Source organism: Rhizophagus irregularis, chromosome 3 (genome assembly GCF_026210795.1).
Source record: "Rhizophagus irregularis chromosome 3, complete sequence".
Lineage (NCBI taxonomy): Eukaryota > Fungi > Glomeromycota > Glomeromycetes > Glomerales > Glomeraceae > Rhizophagus > Rhizophagus irregularis.
This window is the reverse complement of record NC_089431.1, coordinates 3,658,682-3,679,987: the sequence shown is the minus strand read 5'-3', so window position 1 is coordinate 3,679,987 and position 21,306 is coordinate 3,658,682. Positions and strand designations below refer to the sequence as shown.

The following is a 21,306-nucleotide window of genomic DNA, read 5'->3' as shown; positions in this document are numbered from 1 at the left end:
AGGAAAAAAAATGGATTTAACTACTAACACACAACACCTAGAAATCATGATAAAGATAACGATCCGTAGGAAAAAAGAAAAAGGTTTAAACGAAAAATGTCGCATACGACCAAAACACGACAAGTAAGATATTCAAAAAATATGAATTTGTTAATATTTTATTTGACAAATTTTTTTTTTAATATGATATATTCCTCATCTTCTCCGATAAATATTTAGCCACGAAATAAGGAAAATGTTAAAAGAAATGTTCGTATAAACCATATGAATTACAATCAATCTAATTAATCTTTTTTTTAATTTTTATTATTAGTTATCAATTATGTAATTTTTTTTCATTTTATTATCACTCAATTAATTATACATTTATTTTTTATCATTTATTTTAGTCTTTATTATCAATTAAACATTTTTGTTATAAAAATTATTTTTTTTATTCTTACTATATAAATCTTTTTTTTAAAAAAATAAATAAATAAATAAATAAAGAATTCTTAACCAAAATAAAATAGTAATCAAAAATCAAAAATCAAAAATCAATTAGCTAGTAACTCTCATTCTTCACTGGGAGAAAAATGTTTCATTATAACAAAATTCAATTTCGTCATTAGGTAGTTAAAGCTGCTCCTTAAAAAACTCCTTTATTTAGAAGTATAATAACATATTAATTTTTTCATTTTGTGGATCTCGAATATTTTTTTACGTTAAAAGAAAAAAAAATGTTTTCATTATCTATTATATCTAACCGTCTGGTCTGTTGGTCACATACTGTAATTGGTGAGAGAAAGCCTGAATTAATGTGATTATTTAGTACTGATAAGGATGAAACATAAGTGAAAGCAAATTCTTTTTGAAATTTGTATAGTAAATCCCTAGGATGTACTGTACAAGCACTGCAAAATTTTTCGTATACTAAAATCAATATAACTAAACATTTTTTTGTCATGTTGCATGAATAAAGTAATTCATGACGTCTTGCGTCATTTTCTAAATAATGTGTGACCTTCATTGTGGTCCATCATTTGGTAGTAAATTTGTTATGTAGGCAAGAATTATTTTAGGTTATGAAAAACAATCAAATAAATTTCTCTAGGATAAATGTTTTCATCCATGAATAGTACAACTTTCTATAAAAATGGTTAGATGATTCGTTAGTATTGTAAAATTGACGCGTTGCACAAAATAAATTCTTTTGAAAAATAAAATATAAACCATTAATAAATTTTCATCAAAATTATCATAAAAATTAGCTTAAAATTTAGATGATGGAAATATTACCACAATAAATTAAATATTTAACCGGAAATATTTCAAGTAAGAAATTTTAATAATGAAATAAATTTTTAATTTATTAAATTTTTTAAGTATAATTTTTAGGTATCTATAAAAAAGACATTTTTGGAGGATATGATTTTTCAATTGTCATTAAAACCTTGGTTACTCCCAGCGAATTTAATCTTTAAGAGTTAGTAAATCATTTTATCTTTTAATTCAAAAAAATGTGAGCAGAATTAAAAATAGCCTATTGTACTTTAATACTTATCCTTAGAATAAGTTTAGTCATATTCTTTTAAATACATAATATAAATCAAAAAAAAAAGATAATTATAAATTTATACATCAAAAACGAGATTTTTATTATTTTTTTTTAAAAAAAAATTACTATTAAGACCAAAATATTAAAAAAAGAAATCTCTTGAAAATGAAAATAACGATAAATAATATTACATTTTAACAATGTACATATTCGTCATAATTTTAATTGATCTTTATGTTTTTTTTACAAAAGAAATTGAATTGGATATTAATATTAGTTCTGATCAACGCCATAATAAAGGTAAACACTATATATAAATAATTTTGGGTTAAAAAAAATTTATCAATATAGGATACGTCACCAAGGAATTTGATCTTGATATCAACGCTCTTTGAATTATAATATATAAAAACATCTCTTTTTTTTTAGAATATTTATTTATTACATAGTACTTTATATAGTCGGATTATATATTATTATACATTACATGTTATTGAATATTAATAAATTATTTGTTATCATTTATCACTTTGAATTGAATCATAAATGGATTAACTTTATGGGAACTTAAAAGTTAACTAATAATCATCGATAGATAATGCGTGATTTAATCACTGAATAGTGATTTACTATAATTATTATAATGATGTCATTTTTAATTATTACTTTCTTAAATTCTTTTAAAAAATTATAAATAAAATTAAATTCAGAATTTCCAGGATACAAAAACGAAAAATTTTATTTTATACTGTCCAACCAATATGAAAGTCGAGCCACCACATTTTTTTTTATTGCTTTAAGCGGTGAAGTTTATTGATTAAAAATAGTATTTTAAGATAGTTACATCAAATACTGTTATATATTAAATTGATCGATTTGTAACTGCAATATAAACTTTTGAAATACAGTATGTGAAGTACACAGCAAACTTTTGCTACTTAGCTGGGTCAATAAGCTTAGTATAATTATTTTGATATTTGTTAAAAAGCAAGAATTCAACTCAGAAATTCAAAAAATTAATTTAAAGAATAAAAAATGCAAATTAATAAACTCTAAACTTAACTTAGCGTCTAGGCATATAATTGTTGACGCAATCCTCAAACCGCTATTGCACTATTGGTCACGCCAGAATTAAATGATCAGAAAGAATCGAGATAAACTGCTGACTAAATTACTATTGGCATATGACGTTACACGAATTCAAAAAAGGCAATTTTCTTATCGAAAAATAAAATTAGGAATAAAAAAAATAAAAATAAAATTTTGGCAACGATTTGAGATTCGGCAATGGTTTGGGATTTCGGGATTTTGTCAACTGTTTGAAATTTCGACAATAGTGGGTTTGGGATTTTGGATTTGGCAGAATTCCGAAACTATATATCAAATCCCAAATATATTTCGTCATATATAGTTTTTTTTTTTTTGTTAGTAACGCGCATTTTTATTTATAATTTTCATTTTACAAAAAATAAAAAGCAAAATTACATAATAAAAATACATAGTATAAAAACTATCTACTAACTCAATATCAATTATGGATGTATTAACCGAAGCTAATACTACTAATAAGGACTATACTATGCTAAGACTAGGGCCACACTACTAACTAATATTTATCACTAGAGTCAGAAAAAAGAAATTTTTTGTATTTTTTATGTTATACGCTGTTTTTGTGGATTTAATAATTTTCTCTAAAATAATAAGAGCCTAAAACTAATATAACTAAAAATTTTGTTACCCTCTTCGATGAAAGCTTCTTTAGATGGTTTGCGTAGGTTTGTATGGATGCTTCTGTTGACATCAGGTTAGAAACACGTCCAATTTTATCTCCCCTTGTAAATAAGTATGACTCGAACGATGAAACATCATTGATCTAAAAGTCTAAATGTTTGCCATATATAGTTTTCGGTGCCTAAAGTATAAACATAGTATCACGTTTATATATATATTTTTTTATTTCAAAAGTTTATATATATTGTTACCGTAATTTCTGTAAAAACTCCGTGAATATGATACATTCAGTTTACGGAAATAACATGGAATAAAAACACGAAATAAAATTTTTATAGGGATTAGCCAAGCTTCACAATTATATAGCAAATACACGACTAATTTAAACATGATCCCGGTTTAAAATCTAGTTCACATACATGTTTATAAATATAAAGAAAATGTATAAGATCTTACAAATAATTATTAATCGTAAATTACGATTCAAAATAAATTTCACGAAAATTACTACTTGAAATCTTGTAATAATCAATTGTGTCTAAGTAAAAAATATTTCATGCTAATCGTAAGTTACGCTGGGATTTTTGCTAGTTAACAAAAATAGTCATGATATTTATACTATTTTTTCATTTATTGTGTTAAATATAATTAAAGGTACACGATGTAAAATAATATAAAAATATAAAATATAATGATATATGAAGTTGTTGATATAAACATTAAATTCCTTGGTACATATTCTTTATTTCTAAATTAAATAAAAATTAAATATTAGTTAGTTTTATGAAATCATAACATACTATTATTTACTAACATTATTTTAAAGTTGTATTACACGGTGAAATTTGATAAACCGGATTTATAGAATCCATCGGTTTATTAGGTACAAAAGTTCGATATAATTAAATCCATTATATTTCTTCGACTCCATTCAATGACTGAGTTAGTATAGTTCGGTTAGGAATACTGCGGTGACCAATAGGAATTAATGCTGATTTCCATACAATCCTGCATATTCCTAATCGAAATTTTGAATTTTTATAACCTCAATATAAAATGAAGAGATTATCCTTTTTCAATATGCAAATAAAACCTTTTGTTCTTTATTGAGGGCAAAAATTCAAATTAAATAATGAGAAAATATAATAAAAATTTGATATAGTATCAGCTCATTGTACTAATTTTATAGGAAAAAATGTGAAAAGTAAATGATGTTTTATTCAATAGTATTTAATTATTTAATTATTCCGTTAATTTGATTAAATTTATGTTTCTTTAGATTATTTTACGAAAGAAATCGAATTAGAAATTACACAGTGAATTTCGGTATACTGGGAACACGTGATCAAGTACAATTGTTGGCCATAACTAGTAGATCTTAATTCCGGCATTGTATCGGCAGATTTTGCCTTTCTTGAAGTAAAAATAAAAATAAAAATAAAAATAAAAATAGATCTTAATCAATCCGGCTGATTTTTCGTTCGCGCGTAGCACCAATGTGTGAAAGACTAATACGGGCTGGATTTTAGATTAGACTTTTTTATTCTCCAGTGTGTTTTTAGCTATCATACTAATACTGTTAGTTTGTGTTTAGCTTTTTTTTTATTTTATAAAAAACGAAGGTGGGTCCTTGATGGGATATACTTTATTGGATTTCTTTAGATAGATTTTACGTCTCTTTATGTTCAGTTACTTCCGGAATTTATTGTATATTTCCATACCATTTGCCTTTCTAAAGTAAAAATAAAATAAAAAAAATCTTAATTACAGCTGAAGTTACTGATATAATTAATAGCTGTTAGATTATCCAATAACTGATAGTTCAACCGAAACATTTTCAAATATGAATATTAATAATATAGAAAATAAATGATTAAGTAAATACAGATGGATGTTATGTTATATCTTTCTGATAATAAACTGGATCAACAATTATATAAATTAAAATTAAAATTTTCTTAATTTTCTTACAAAAAAAAAAAAATTTTTAACGCCATAAAATTGTTTACCGGTAGATTGACACCTCGAAATTCCTTAAAGACGTTGCGGATTGAAACACATATCTTAAACCATTCCAATTTGATTGTTTGTTTAACACTTGTTTAACCCCCTTTTTTTTAAAATCTAAATTTTGATAAACATGATATAACAACATATATGTTTAAATGCCCCTTCAAATTTAAATTACGACCTTCTGAAATTTTCTGAAATTTATGTTTATTTCGCTTAATTTGATAATGAAAACGCCGACGTTAAACAAGCAATCAAGTTGAAACAACCCCAGTATTGGTCACCAAATGACTGTACTTCCATCTAACAGCTATTGTAACTTCAGCCGGAATTAAGATCATCATAGTTATGGCCAAAATTAATCAACAATTGTACTTGATCACGTGTTCCTAGCATATCGAAATTCACTGTGTAATTTCTAATTCGATTTCTTTCGTAAAATAATCTAAAGAACATAAATTTAATTAAATTAACGGAATAATTGAATAAGTTAATACTAATTAAATAAAACATCATTTACTGTCATTTTCATTTCAACCATTTTTTCCTTTATAAACCTTTAGCCTTTCAATATATGCAAATAGAACCTTTTGTTCTTTATTTGATGATTAAATTGTTTGCCAGTAGATTAACACCTTGAATAATTAAAGATGTTGCGAATTGAAATACATCAAATTTAAATTACGATCTTCTGAAATTTTCTGAAATTTATGTTTATTTCGCTTAGTTTGTTTAATGAAAACGCCCTTCTCCCTCAAACTTTTCGGACGTTAAACAAACAATCAAGTTGAGACAACTCCAGTATTGGTCACTTAATGATCGAACTATGATTGAAAACTCTTTCCGACAATCTCTTAAACCAATTTTTATTAACAAAAATACATTATAGTTACATGGATAATATGGATACAACATTAATAGAAAACGAAGAAGAGGTCTCGACGTGGGTTATCAATAACAAGAAGACATGTATGAAAGCTTTTTTCAACCCGTTTCATGACATTTATGATAGATTTTTGGTAGAAATAGTGAAGTGTAAAAAAATTGAAGAATATATAGACTTGGAAAAAATGATAATAAAAAGTACTTCTGTTTCAAAACTGGGAAAGATACCTATACGCCTCAACAAACCGGAGACGAAAGTACCAGCGGTGTATTATTTTTTATCTTTATTCCTAACAAAATTTGCAGGAGTCCAGTTTGATAATGTTATAGAATTTCTACTTCGCCGTGAATATACTGCGGCGGTATCACTTCAACGAATAGAAACACAGTATGCAGAATTAAAAAAAAAATTTGACGATTTGGGAAAAAAAGTGGAAAATAGTGCGGATAGTGCTTTGATAAACGGATTAGTCATACGAGAACTAGAAAATAAAATTAGAAATTTAGAAGCGGATGTCATAGCAAAAGAACGAATAATATTAGAGAAAAATGAGACGAACAATAGTTTATGGGAAAAAATTAAAGCGCTAGAAAAAAAAGAGGAACAGCCAACGAGTCAAGTGACGAATATGGAAATAGATAACAAGACGCAGAAAAAGAAAAAACGCCCCAACAAAAAGAGAAAAAGGGCGCGAGCAGTTGCTAAAAATGGAATGATCACCGATTTAGTGATCGATAAAGGAGATAAAGATAAAGATTATTTGGATAAACATTTTGCCGACAAGTCACGTGACATTACTTTTTACGACATACCTGCGTATTGGAGTGATGAGGAAATTTTAGGATTACTAAATGCAAACGTGGGAGTAGTTGAATTCATTAATTTTAAATGATGTCATAAGTATAAGACCGTTAAAACGACGCTGCGCTTCAGCAAGGCTTACGAAAAGATATACTCAGAGGGCGGCGTTAACGTGTCATTAACAAGAAATAATGACAGAACTTACTTCATTAGAATGGCCGATTCGCATTTACCATACAGTAAATTTAAAGAGAAGTTTCATTGGCAAGCGCTTAAAAGATTGGAAGTTGATATACAGGACGATGATATTTTGGTTATAAAAGAAATGGTGAAAGCGTTTCACGCTTTCTTTGGAAAAATTATCAGAGTCAAAGGGAAAAGATTTATTATTTTGTATTTCAATAAACAATCAGATTTGATGTCGGCAATTAATAAATCCATAAAGATATATGATATCGGAAGGGGATTATGGATCAAGAAAGAAAACGACTACATCGACGATAATGGCGAATTACAAGAAGGTAACAGATGATATTCTTACAAGAGCTATGTCCCAAGACAAATGGTTTTCGTAGGGAGTGGGAACAACAAGATTTTTCATATAGACATTCCGCACCATCACGAAGACATGATCAATGGTAGCCACGAAGGAAGTTTCATAACCCAAACAAATTTTTCAAATAAAAATATAGAAAATAGTAAAAACATATTAAAAGATTTAAATACAACAAAAATAGCAAAAAATTATAAAGAAAAGGTAACGTATTAGTTTAGTAGTTCCAGAGTTTTTAGATTAGATTAGCTTAGCATCATACCAATTTAGTCAAATGTATAAATTTGCCGTTGTTAGTAGACGACACATCAATGTACTTAGTCGTTTAGATTTTAACAATAGCTCTAACAAATAGATAGAAAATTTTAGTCAATACATAGTTAAATTTTTTTTTTTAGTATTAGTAGTTTAGTAAATCTTTGGTTACGTTTATCCGCGCCATGGTTAGATAACCCATGGCTTTGGTATGGAGGGGTTCATCGTTGAAAAACTTTGAATTTCAATGTATTAATGTTATAATTATTATGTATTATGATGCGTTATATTTACTAATAAAATGACTTATACGGTTACCAAAAAAAAAAAAAAAAAAAAAAAAAAATGATCGAACTATAACTCCATCAAACAGCTATTGTAACTTCAGCCGGAATTAAGATCTTCATAGTTATGGCCAAAATTAATCAACAATTGTACTTGATCACGTGTTCCTAGCATCTCGAAATTCACTGTGTAATTTCTAATTCGATTTCTTTCTAAAGAAACATAAATTTAATTAAATTAACGGAATAATTGAATAAGTTAATACTAATTAAATAAAACATCATTTACTGTAATTTTCATTTCAAACATTTTTTCCTTTATAAACCTTTAGCCTTTCAATATATGCAAATAGAACCTTTTGTTCTTTATTTGATGATTAAATTGTTTGCCAGTAGATTAACACCTTGAATAATTAAAGATATTGCGAATTGAAATACATCAAATTTAAATTACGATCTTCTGAAATTTTCTGAAATTTATGTTTATTTCGCTTAGTTTGTTTAATGAAAACGCCCTTCTCCCTCAAACTTTTCGGACGTTAAACAAACAATCAAGTTGAGACAACCCCAGTATTGGTCACTTAATGATCGAACTATAACTCCATCTAACAGCTATTGTAACTTCAGCCGGAATTAAGATCTTCATAGTTATGGCCAAAATTAATCAACAATTGTACCCGATCATGTGTTCCCAGTATATCTAATTCGATTTCTTTCGTAAAATAATCTAAAAAAACAAATTTAATTAAATTAACGGAATAATTAAATAAGTTAATACTTATTAAATAAAACATCATTTATTGCTGTAATGTTCATTTCAAACATTTTCCTTTATAAATCTTTAGCCTTTTTTTAGAATATGCAAATATGCAAATAGAACATTTGTTCTTTATTAAGGCCAAAAATTCAAATTAAATAATGATGATATAATAAAAATTTTGATATATAAGCCCATTGTACTAAAGTTTAATTTTTTTCATTATTGTCTTCAAACTGAAACATTCTCAAAACATTCTTTTTATTAATATAGACAATAATTGATTAATTAAATTTCGAATAAATATTACGTTATTTTCTTGATAATGAAATTGATCTAGTAGTAAACAATAATTGTTTAAAAATAAATTAAAATTAAAATTTTCTTACAATAAAAAAAATAATCTTTAACGACGACAATATAATAAATAAATTTTAAAAAATGATTAAATTGTTTACCGGTAGATTGAACATCTTGAATAATTAAAGATTTTGCAAATTGATAGACCGTTCCAACTTGATTGTTTGTTTAACCCCTTTATTTTTTTAAAAAAATCTTATCACAGCATATATGTTTTAAATATCCCTTCAAATTTAAATTACGATCTTCATGAAATTTTCTGAAATTTATGTTTATATTTCGCTTAGTTTGTTTAATGAAAACCCCCCTCCCCCTCAAACTTTTCGGACGTAAACAAACAATCAAGTTGAAACAACTTCAGTATTGGTCACCTAATTATCGAACTATAACTCCATCTAACATCTATTAATTATATCAGTAATTTTCCCGGAATTAAGATCTTCATAGTTATGGCCAAAATTAATCAACAATCGTACTTGATTACGTGTTCCTATATATTCGAACTACAATATATCGAGTAATTCCTAATTCGATTTCTTTCGTAAAATAATCTAAAAACATAAATTTAATTAAATTAACGGAATAATTAAATAATTTAATACTAATTAAATAAAACATCATTTACTGTAATTTTTCATTTCAACCTTTAGAATATGCAAATATGCAAATAGAACCTTTGTTCTTTATTAAGGCCAAAAATTCAAATTAAATAATTATGATATAATAAAAATTTTGGTATATCAGCCCATTGTACTAAAGCTTAATTTTTTTCATTATTGTCTTCAAACTGAAACATTTTCAAAACATTCTTTTTATTAAATTAAATTCTGAATAAATATTACGTTATTTTCTTGATAATGAAATTGATCTAGTAGTAAACAATTGTTTAAAAATAAATTAAAATTAAAATTTTTTTTTACAATAAAAAATAATCTTTAACGACAACAATAAAATAAATAAAATTTAAAAAATGATTAAATTGTTTACCGGTAGATTGACATCTTTGAATAATTAAAGATGTTTGCGAATTGAAACATATGATATCTTAGACCGTTCCAATTTGATTGTTTGTTTAACCCCTTTATTTTTTTTTTAAAAAAAAAAATCTTAATTTATCACATTTATTATGTTTTTTCAAATTTAAATTACGATCTTCCGAATTTTCTGAAATTTATGTTTATTTCGCTTAGTTTGTTTAATGAAAACTCTCCCCTCCCCCTTCAAACTTTTTCGAACGTTAAACAAAAAAAAAATCAAGTTGAAATAATATTAAATGTCCTACCTTTATAAAATGATGTTTATTGCTACGAGTATCTGATATATGTATTGACAAAATCGGAAATAACATTGTTTTAATTGATTAAGAATCGTCTTTAATTGGTTAATTTCCTTTAAGGTTATACATTTGTTTTATTTCTTACATATCTTTCATTTGAGTTTTGAGTTTTTGTATCGTTTGACTTAAAAAAGAAATTTTAATAATGTTAATATAAATGTTTCAATTTTTATATCAATTATATCAATTATATAATATTCATTTTTCTGTATAGAAACTTCTATAATTTGTTCAAAAGAAAAATTTTCCAACCCATTTTATATTAGTCCAAAGACCCAAATTTCTTGAAACATGTTTCACAAACTACAACTTACATTGTATTATGCGGCGCAGTCGAAAACAATAGAATATCACGTGACTCAACAACCTTGGGACCGAATATTATGGTAAATTGAAACATTAACATTTTTCTAAATAATAAATAATTCGATATTAAGGGCATACATATAAAGGAATTTCAATTTTTCAATTTTTCATATTGTAAATATGAATGAAAACAAATACGAATGAAAAAAAATATTTTTTCTTTAAAAAAATAAAAAAAATAAAAAAAATAATCATATATAATAATTATTGAACATAACCGTCTGTAAAAAATATAACACTTTGAAAAAGTAATGGTTATTCTTATATTTGTTTATTTTTTTCACCCGAAAAAAAAAATGATACAAAATATTAAATTAATGTAAACAGTGTACCCGTGCTCTTACAAATTAGTTGTCAATCATGTCGGTCAGTGTACACTGAACAATAACAAATAATTTGATTAGCACAAAAAATTTTACATTATAACACCAAATATGGAAATTTCGCCAAAAAAATCCATGAAAAAAAAAGAATTTTCAAAAATTAATAAACCATATATAATAAATACAATTATTCATATGGTTAAACAAACGTATTTTTTTAGAAAAAGAAAAAATTAAAAAAAAAATACAATAATAGGATTAATGGATGAATCGAATTAAGATAACTAAGATTTTGAACGAGTTCCGTAAAAAAAAAAAAAAAAAAATTATTTTGATAAAATATTTGCTGCGTCAAATTTCATGTGAAACATGAATATGCGGTCATACATAAATTTCTGCAGGGAGCGTTTAAAAATAAGAAAACGATTGACGTCTCCTTTAACATATTTGGACGGAATGGACAGTTTATTTTTCTGCGCATTATAACGAAAAAGTAAAAATGATACATTGAAAAATAAAAACTTTAATTTGAGTAAATATATTTGAATAATAATTCATTAAAAAAGAGACTCTCTTTTTTATTTTACTTGTTTCTCATTAAAAAAAATTAATATCTTTAATTTGATAACTATAACCTTTTTAGTTGAAACTTTATCTCCCTCCCCCCTTATTTATTATTCAAAGGTAAGACATTATGACCTCCTTATACTCCGCCAATTAAATAGAATTTCTTTTTTTTTAAAAAAAAAAAAATTTTTTTTTTAAAGAACAATCCTTGAAAATAATAATAATAATTTTTTTTTTTTTTATAAATAAATAAATAAATAAATAAATTAAATTTCATAAATTGAATAAGATCTTAAATCCATGAATATATGCGTCATTAATAAAAATTAAATGACTTCATTTCCATTTAAATGAAAAAAGGTATTAATCCAATAACACACACATTTTTTTTTTCTCAATCACATTTTTTTTTTAAATTTATCGTTCATGGTCTAAATTTCTTTTTTTAATTGGATGATCATCGAAAGAAAGTTCTGTGCTACAATATAAAAATAGATTAATGATGGATCAACAATTTATTGAAGGTAAAATATATTTTTTTCTAATCACATTACAACCTAAATAAAGCTTTAATATGATATATAAATTTATTTTTAGCTTTTTAGAAAAAAAAATAAACTAATAAGGAAATGAAGAAAAGTAATATTAAAACACAAAGAAATGAGTTTGAAATTTAGCGGAAAAAAAGAGAGAAGATAATATTAAAAAGAGAAAGAAAAAGGAAAAAGAAATAACAATATATTGTAGATTGTTCGAAACAAGAAAACAAGCTCCGGATACATTGTTATTATTACACCGATTTATATTCCGAGATACTGGGTTGATATGATTGTATCCAGGAGAAATGTCTCATAATGTGTTTAATGTTTCATCATGTTGAAAATCAACTTTAGGCAAGATCGACCGTTTTAGTTCATTCGTTTCATTTCTTAGTTAGAAAAATTATCAATTATTGAGTAAAATAGGAATTCATCGTTAAAAAATGTAATGATTATATTATTGTAATATTGTATTTATTTAAAAAGGAAATCATTGGCCACACTACACGGAGTTATGCAAAAATTTAAAGTTTATCTGATAAAACTATAAAATTTTAAATGATTGGGTCACCTCCTGTATAGTCACATCTAATAATTGTCCATTCTTTCTATTTTGTAAAGTTCCATTTTTTATAAATATCCAAGTTTTCGACCGACGAAGAAATCTTCAGAAAAACTTTTATCTGTACAGTATAACTTTTTTAAAAAAAAATTGTATTTATTTTTCGCACATACGCAAATATTATTATTTCTCTTTAACAAAGATCTTTTTTTTTAAAAAAAAAATTCCAAAAATTTCTTTACTCTTTTTTTCAATTCACCAAGTAGAAAAAATGGAAAACAATAATCTTTTGCAAGATGGATTCTTAAACGAATCTGAACTTACTGAACTCATTAACGATTTTTACAACTATTACGGTAATATAAGTGGTGTACAACCACAAACAACCGATATTCAAGCGCAAAATCCTTCATTAAATACTAATGGTAATAATTGTGATAATACGTATTGCGATTTTATTAACGAACTTTTCGCTATGGATGATGAAGAATATTCGACTTTCGATAACCCTTCTAATCAAAATTACCAACAAACTCCCATAACGCCTATACCGTCTAATGAACAATTTACGAATAATTTTGATTTTATTCCAACTTCGAATCACTGTTTACCACAATCTATCCCAACACAATCTATTCCGGACAATTATTCGTATACATTTAATACTGTTACTTACGACTCTCTTCAAGAAAATACTTCAAATACTTGTGAAATCTTTAAATTTGAGTACAGAGTCATTTCTGTACCGGCTAATTCCCCAATAACTCCGAATACTCTAATTACTACTACTTCGAATATTTTAGAAATGCGACAACTAAATTATTTTTCTTTAAATAATTTGCAAATGCAATCTCAATTATGAATTAAAAATATGTTATTCGCTTTTAAAAAACTTTTTTTATTCGATAGTTTAGATAAAAAAAAAATACGAGGGATATAAGGGATTTTTTTTAAAAAAAGACATTTGGTCGATGCTGTGGTGGAAAAAAAAAAACATTATAATTATCGTAAATTATCATAAATTTTCGTAACTTCATTTTCTTCTATAACTTCAAGTGTAATTATTTACATATACATACTTTATAATAAAAATTTCTTTAAGTAAGACTTATTTAACAACTTTTTCGTAGTTTTGAAAACTTTTTTGCAATGTATATTCAATTTCTAAGAGTGTAAAGCATTATTTCAAAATTTATGGTTTTTTATAGTATTTTAAATTATCATTAAAAGCAGTTTCATTAATAAAAAAGAAACAGATTAAAATCTTGTAATTTAATTTAACAATTTCTGCATTTTTTTTCTTTGCTTACGATCTTTCATGCCGAAAAAAAAAATTTTTTGTGTTATATTTTATTTGCGGAATTTTCTTTTTTCTTCTTTTTTTTTAATAACTCTCTTTATTAGTGATAAAAGTCGTCGCGCAACGCGATAACCTTACAAAGTATCGGCACAGACCGAATTTTCTTTGTTTAGTGCTGTATGATTTTAAGACATCCATTAAAAATATTATTAGTTCTAATGGATTCTAACGCTCATTTTTCGATCACAATCATTACAATCGCAATTTGAACCATATTAGTTACGGTATTCTTTCCATAATCATTCGCTAAATCCTTGTTTTCTTTGTCCAAGTTCATTCACGAGATTAGTGTCACGGGTAATATCCGAATTACGAAATAATAAATGAACATAAATATATTATATAATAATTATTTATGTATATCATGTTTAATCACTTAATCACGAATGATGTATTATGTGATAACGTATTTGTAATGATCTATTTAATCACTAATATAGTATTAATACAACGATTACAACGTATACAATATAAACAATCATTTAGCCCTCAAAACGTGATATTTACTTCCTAATTAATATGATTGAGGCCGTTCTTCAATTGTTTATTATTAATATTATGATATTTTTGGTTTAGGTTTGAGATGAACATACGGAAGTAAGGTTAATCTAATATCTACATTATTTGATTACAATCGATTTAGATTAAATCTATTTTTAGATAAATATATTTTATTATACAGTATATATGCGAAATCATAACTTAATTGTCCATTCTATGTTAATAAAAGTTAGTTTAATAACTCATTTTGATACAAAATAACTGAATATTTTTTCTATTAATATAAAAAGGCTCGGATTTTCTTTTCATAATATATTCATGCAATAAGCCGATTTTTTTCTTATAAAATATATATATATATATATTTTTTTTTTTCTTGAAAAAGAAAAAAATGTAAAATCATACATTAAGCACAATTATGTTAATAAATAAAAAAAAAGAATAAAGATGATGAATTGAGTATCTTGTCTTCTATAAAGATATTTAAATGGACGTTTAGATTAAATTTAATAATTATTTACAGACTCAAAGATTATCTCGAGATTATATTTATAGATATATCTTCTAATGAAGACGTATGTACTGTACATGGTTTAATATAAATTTTATATTTGGTGCACTGTAGCACAACTATAAAATATTTTTTTTTTCTGTTATTCTTATATAATCAAGCATAAGCAAATCATTGTAAATCGATTTTCAGGAATATCTTTCGGGATCAATATATTACTTCGGGATAATGTCTTTTCGGGCAAAATGACATTCAATATTCAATAAAAATGTCCATTCATGATTTGTCTTATCGATAAGCAGGTAATGAATATCGAGAAATTGTAATGTAACATCCGAATATTATGTATAAATTTTTACTAAATTTATCAAACAGAAAACGCATGTAAGTGAATTAATAATTTTGATATGCTTATCCATTCCAATGTTTAAATTTGGACTGAGAAATAAAAATAAAATATTACCACGTTAAAAAAACGCCACAAATGAATAAACTGGAGCTTAAATTATTTTGTATTAGTTTGATTAAATCCTGCGCCTTAATTTGTGCCTATCACGTTGGTCACTTGTGAAAATGAGTAAGTGAGTAACGTAGATGGCGTGTGTAAAATAAAGTCACATGTTTATCACGTACTCTATTTATTTGTGTTTACCGTTATTTTTCCCACGAACTAAGAATATTTAACTTTTTTATTAGATTCTGAAAGAAAAGTGCGGAATATTGTTAACGAGATTTGGGTGACTAATATGAGTTCATTTTACAATATAGGTTTAAGGTTATTCAGCAGGTATGGAACCACTCAAATATTAATTTTATTGAAATATTCATAACAATAATAATACTTTTGTATTGTCGGTATAATGTACCTGTCGGTTAAATGATTGTCGGTAAAATGTGTGTGTCAGCAAAATGTCGGTTAAATTAATTGCGGTAAAATGATTTGTCAATGCGACCCATGATTTGTCGGTGCGTTGAATGCGACTCATTCACGGAACTTATGGCCTCAAAACATGGAAGTTATCCAAGTTGTTTTTATTTTTCTGCAAATGTATCAGTGTAAGATTGTTTTAAATATTAATTTTTATTATACTAGTTTGAATATTTATTGAATTAGTACTTTTTTTATGTGCGTTCGAAATTGAAATCATTTCATTAAAAAATAATACCTATTTATTTGCTTATTTAAATTGATTTTATCATAATAAAGTGTGTAAAAAGCATTAATTTTTAAATGTGTGAATTGTTTAGTTTGAAAATTTAGGTCAACTTTTATTGAATTGACTATTATACTGCAACTATTTTTACAATGTTTTATTAATTACGTATAATCTGAAATTTTTATGCTTGATTTATCAACTTGAATAAAGCTTGTTACTTGGACCTTCATATATCTAATGTCAATATACTGTATGTTTTACCTTCTTTTAACGATATTAAACTTTGAATATCATTAAGAACTTGTTGTGAAGACATTTTTTTATGAAGAAAAAAATGGTTAATGAAAACCCGCATAAGACACATAAAAGACACGTAAAAAATACTCTTTATCTCGTTCCTGATTGGTTGTCAATAACTTTTATTTGTGTTTCGACCAAAAAAACCCAATAAAATTTTAGCTCACGTTGTACAAATTGTCCGACATCGCTGGAAAATGTGACCAACTGAATGCCGAGCCAATATTCTGTTATACTAAATTCGGGTCTAGTGAAGAAAGAAATGCGATTAGCTACATTTTAAATTCTGTATGTCTTTTAAACAAATTCCGTAATTTAATGAACTTTTCTCAATAATTTATAAATTGGAGCATAGAACTGTTAATCACAGTTATCGGCATCAAAATTTTGTCGTGTCCCGTAATTTACTTTAACTTCACTATATAATCATAATAATTACTTAAACTTGATAATATCTTAAGCACAACTTCCTGCCTGGGTAGTTGTGAGAAGCCATCCGGCCATTTTTAGTTTTTAGTGAAATTTAATATACAACGCTTCCAAACATCACGGCGGATTTATGAAATACCCTAAATTTGTCCGTCATATCAAATTAAATAAATATTTGACAGTCTTTTAGTCACCAAATTTCCCAATTTATCAGTGAACAGTCAAAAATGAGCCCTAAAAAATTTTTTTGTACCCCAAATCTTGCGTCTAACCAATTTTTCCGTTACCTAACCAATTTTTCCAGTGTTAAAGGTGCGTCATATTTGACATTTTTTAGGAAAAAAAGCTTAATGTTTCTATAAGTCAGTTTTAATTCCCGAGGGCGCAGCAGGGTTTTTGCCAAATTTCATAAATCCACCGCAATGACAAGAAGCTGGACCAAATGACAGGCTAACGATGCCCAACGCCATAGAATAAGAAAATTCAAAGAAATAAAAATATAATATTCGAACTGAAATAAAGCTTTGCTTTATGATTATTAGCTTTCTAGTTAAGCAGAAGCTTTCTATGCTTATGAAAACATCAATTTATCATCAACAGCAAGTGTAGTATCTACAAATATTTAGACGAAAAAAATTAAAAAATGATATTCTTTATATATAAAAGTTTTGGTAGAAAAAAAAGGGGATCCATGATGAAATAAGATAGCAGTTGCGCCACACAATAATCATTGGGTGCGATTAAGAAATAAGCGTTAGTCACCTTTCATAAATAAAAGCTTAAAATTGCAATTAAAATAGTGCGATCTTACTGTTCGTTTTTTAACACATAGCTGTCATTCTCTTCATTTTCTTGCAATGTATAGTTGATATTCTCCTCATTTTCACGCAACGCACAAATTGCATTTTCCTCATTTTCTCGTAACGCACAAATTACATTCTCCTCATTTTCTCGCAATGCACAAGTTACATTCTCCCTATTTATCTGTAATGCAAAATCGACATTCTCTTCATTTTTCTGTGATACATAATTTATATTCTCTTCATTTTCCCGCAACGCACAATTAATATCCTCTTCAATTTCACGTAAAGTATAATTAATATCCTCTTCATTTTCTTGTAACGCATAGTTGACGTTCTCCTCATTTTCTTGCAACGCACAGATTACATTCATCTTTTTTTCTTGTAATGTATAACTAGTATCTTCTTCAATTTCTCGTAACGCACAATCAATATCCTCTTCAATTTCACGTAAAGTATAATTAATATCCTCTTCATTTTCTTGTAACGCATAGTTGACGTTCTCCTCATTTTCTTGCAACGCACAGATTACATTCATCCTTTTTTCTTGTAATGTGTAACTAGTATTCTCTTCAATTTCTCGTAACGCACAATTAATGTCCTCTTCAATTTCACGTAAAGTATTATTAATATCTTCTTCATTTTCTTGTAACGCATAGTTGACGTTCTCCTCATTTTCTTGCAACGCACAAATCACATTCATTTTTTTTTCTTGTAATGTATAACTAGTATTCTCTTTAATTTCTCGTAACGCACAGTTAATATCCTCTTCAATTTCACGAAAGGAATAATTAATATCCTCTTCATTTTCTTGTGACGCATAGTTGACGTTCTCCTCATTTTCTTGCAACGCACAAATTACATTCATCTTTTTTTCTTGTAATGTATAACTAATATTCTCTTCAATTTCTCGTAACGCATGGTTAATATCCTCTTCAATTTCTTGTAACGCAGATTTTTCTTCATTTTCTGTTAATACATAATTGATATTCTCATCATTTTCTTGTAACGCACAGTTAATATTCTCTTCGTTTTCTTGTGACATATAGTCAACATTCTCCTCATTATCCTGTGAAATATAGTTGAAAATTCCATTTTCATGTAGCGTATAAATGGCATTTCCTTCATTTTCTTTTAGCGTATAATTGAAATTTTCTTCGTTTTCTTGCAACGCATAATTATCAATTTCTTGTGATGTCGTAAAATTGTCATTTCCATGTAGTGTCAAGTAACTGTCATCGTCATCTTGTGATGTATATTTAGTGTTTTCCTGTGGTGTTATATTGATTTCTCCGATTTTACGAGGTAATGGTTTATAACCTGGCTTGCTATCTGCATCCAAAAAAATTTTTAATAAATCTATATATAGTTCTTCAGACAGGATTTCTTTGTAAGGTACTGCTTTATAAAAAAGTTCTTTAGAAATTAAATCGTAAAAATTTAATAAAAGGTATGTACAATGTTTTAACGTATCGGTCGTATCCTTTAATCACCTTTTGAGTTAAGATTTCGCGCAAGACCCCATTTAAGAACATTTTCCCATAATTGAGTTTCACTCATTTGAAGATTATAATTCTGGATAAGCGAAATCAAAAGTTTTTCCGGAATTGATGGAAAGTTTAATGATTTAAATATTTTATCTGAGGATTTAGAAATTAAGTCCATACAATATTTTTGAAGCTCAAAGAAAGAATCATTTTCAAAACTTATTTGATATATTAAATTAAAATTTTGTTCCATCCAACTTGCTTTATTTTCAATCAAAAATGATTGTAAATAAAAAACTAATTCCTGAAGATGTAGCTGATTAGAAGAAATCAAAATTTTAATGATATCAATATTATCATATTCTTTCACAGATATTCTTCCCCCATAAATATACCTAAAATAAAAACAAACATTCATAATTTTTTTTAAAAAATAATAATAATAATAATAATTTTTTTTATAAAAGGAATAATAACTTGTTTTGTAATTTCGTTCGTTTCTTTACCTTAGGATTATTTGAAAAATTTCCGGTGAAATATTTGATAGTTTGATTTGTACTAAAGTTCCATCGTTCTTCTTTTTATTAGTTGATAAAATTCTTCGCAAATAAGAAGAACGATAACTTAAAATAACTAAATGAGCACGAAATATTTTTACGTAAGGATTATTACCAACTTCTATCGTAACATCATAGTATTCATCATCGTTTAGAATTTCAAGCAAATTTTGTGATAATTTTGGTAAAAAGTTTTCATCCATTTTAAATTTTTAAATAAAAAAAAAAAGAAGGAAGAAGATGATAACTAATCGTATTACAAATTAAAATGACATCAATGATCAATCATATTTATAATAACGACCTATAGTCGATTTTTCGTCATGTGAATTGATGTAGCTTAGTACATTATTGATTGTCGAACATATTCACAATACTTTATTTTAAAAATTTTATTTTGATTACATTGTACTTTCTTTTGTACTTTCTTTTGTAATATACAGTAATAGAAGAATCTAAGACCCAGAAATATATATATAGAGGTCAGGTGATGAAAAAAATTTTTACTATGAGCTGTACGCATTTTTTCAGGGTCGGAATTATGGTAATGTCAGTAGTTGCTATAATAGGAAATAAATTCTGACCGGAATTAAACCTGACACTTTATATATCTGTCAATCTTAACAGTTAACGTTAAAACATTTGAATAATTTAAATGGCACACTAATTCATTAAAATTTATTACATAAAAAAAAAAGAAAAAGTTGAAAGCTTATACTTATTAATAACTTAAAAATTTATCAGACAACTAAAATTATAAACTAAGAAATTTTGTATATGAAATCTTAATTTTCTAATCTTAGTGTTGAAAATAATTTAATACGACCGCTGCTATTATTGCGTCAGTAATTCTGATCGAATATTAGGATCATTGTGATTTTAATAAAAAAAAAAGTTATCGTTACTACATAAAGTTAGATGAATTGTTTTGCATACCATCAATAACTGAAGTATGATGAGAAAGCACGTGAGTTATCATATTCCCATATATCTTAATAATTTTAATGTAAAATTAATATTTATGAGTTTAAATAATGCGTCATTTTTAGAATATGCAAAATAAAGTTACCTTAAAAGATTGCTCATAATATTTGATATATTGTTCCTCGATTTTTCAAAATCGTCAACTAAAATCAAAAAAATCAATCAATATCTCATTATTTTAAATATAAATATAATTGTCGCCGGAATTAATTACTGCATACGGACGGAGGTTATACGTAATCCGTAATACTTCCGTAATGCCGTAATTCAAATACCGTAAAATAGAAAAAATATTTAAAATGCCAAATTAATAATTTGGTAATTCCGACGACACGTATAAATATAAATTACTAATA

At 26.0% G+C, this 21,306-nt stretch overlaps 5 protein-coding genes across 6 annotated transcripts; 3 read left to right on the top strand and 2 right to left on the bottom strand.

Moving 5' to 3' along the window:
• Positions 1-6,171: 6,171 nt before the first annotated feature.
• OCT59_020923 (uncharacterized protein) lies at positions 6,172-7,056 on the top strand (the record flags this gene model as incomplete). The annotated part of the gene is made up of 1 exon (XM_025329786.2): positions 6,172-7,056. The coding sequence occupies one exon, from the start codon at positions 6,172-6,174 to the stop codon at positions 7,054-7,056; it is 885 nt and encodes a 294-aa protein (XP_025180327.2).
• A 123-nt stretch (positions 7,057-7,179) lies between these two features.
• On the top strand, positions 7,180-7,497 carry OCT59_020922 (uncharacterized protein; the record flags this gene model as incomplete). Its single annotated transcript, XM_066149499.1, has 1 exon — positions 7,180-7,497. The coding sequence occupies one exon, from the start codon at positions 7,180-7,182 to the stop codon at positions 7,495-7,497; it is 318 nt and encodes a 105-aa protein (XP_065990398.1).
• Positions 7,498-9,698: 2,201 nt separating this feature from the next.
• Positions 9,699-10,522, bottom strand: OCT59_020921 (uncharacterized protein; the record flags this gene model as incomplete). Its single annotated transcript, XM_066149498.1, has 4 exons — positions 9,699-9,725; positions 9,819-9,855; positions 10,162-10,253; positions 10,457-10,522. 4 exons carry the CDS (start codon positions 10,520-10,522, stop codon positions 9,699-9,701), a joined length of 222 nt encoding a protein of 73 aa, XP_065990397.1.
• Positions 10,523-13,040: 2,518 nt separating this feature from the next.
• OCT59_020920 (uncharacterized protein) lies at positions 13,041-13,984 on the top strand. The gene has a single exon (XM_025325626.2). It carries the CDS (start codon positions 13,139-13,141, stop codon positions 13,727-13,729), a length of 591 nt encoding a protein of 196 aa, XP_025180328.1. The 5' UTR covers positions 13,041-13,138; the 3' UTR covers positions 13,730-13,984.
• A 3,731-nt stretch (positions 13,985-17,715) lies between these two features.
• OCT59_020919 (uncharacterized protein) lies at positions 17,716-20,169 on the bottom strand (the record flags this gene model as incomplete). Of its 2 annotated transcripts, XM_066149497.1 has the most annotated exons (4): positions 17,716-17,773; positions 17,934-19,338; positions 19,416-19,804; positions 19,916-20,169. In XM_066149497.1, 4 exons carry the CDS (start codon positions 20,167-20,169, stop codon positions 17,716-17,718), a joined length of 2,106 nt encoding a protein of 701 aa, XP_065990396.1. The 2 variants fall into 2 exon arrangements, with proteins under 2 accessions (XP_065990396.1, XP_025180329.2); XM_025325627.2 differs by lacking the exon at positions 17,716-17,773 and having other exon boundaries at positions 17,930-19,338.
• Between the last annotated feature and the right edge of the window lie 1,137 nt (positions 20,170-21,306).

Excerpts from the sequence above, each read along its gene's own strand:
- OCT59_020920 (XM_025325626.2), top strand. The coding sequence starts at position 13,139 with ATGGAAAACAATAATCTTTTGCAAGATGGATTCTTAAACGAATCTGAA.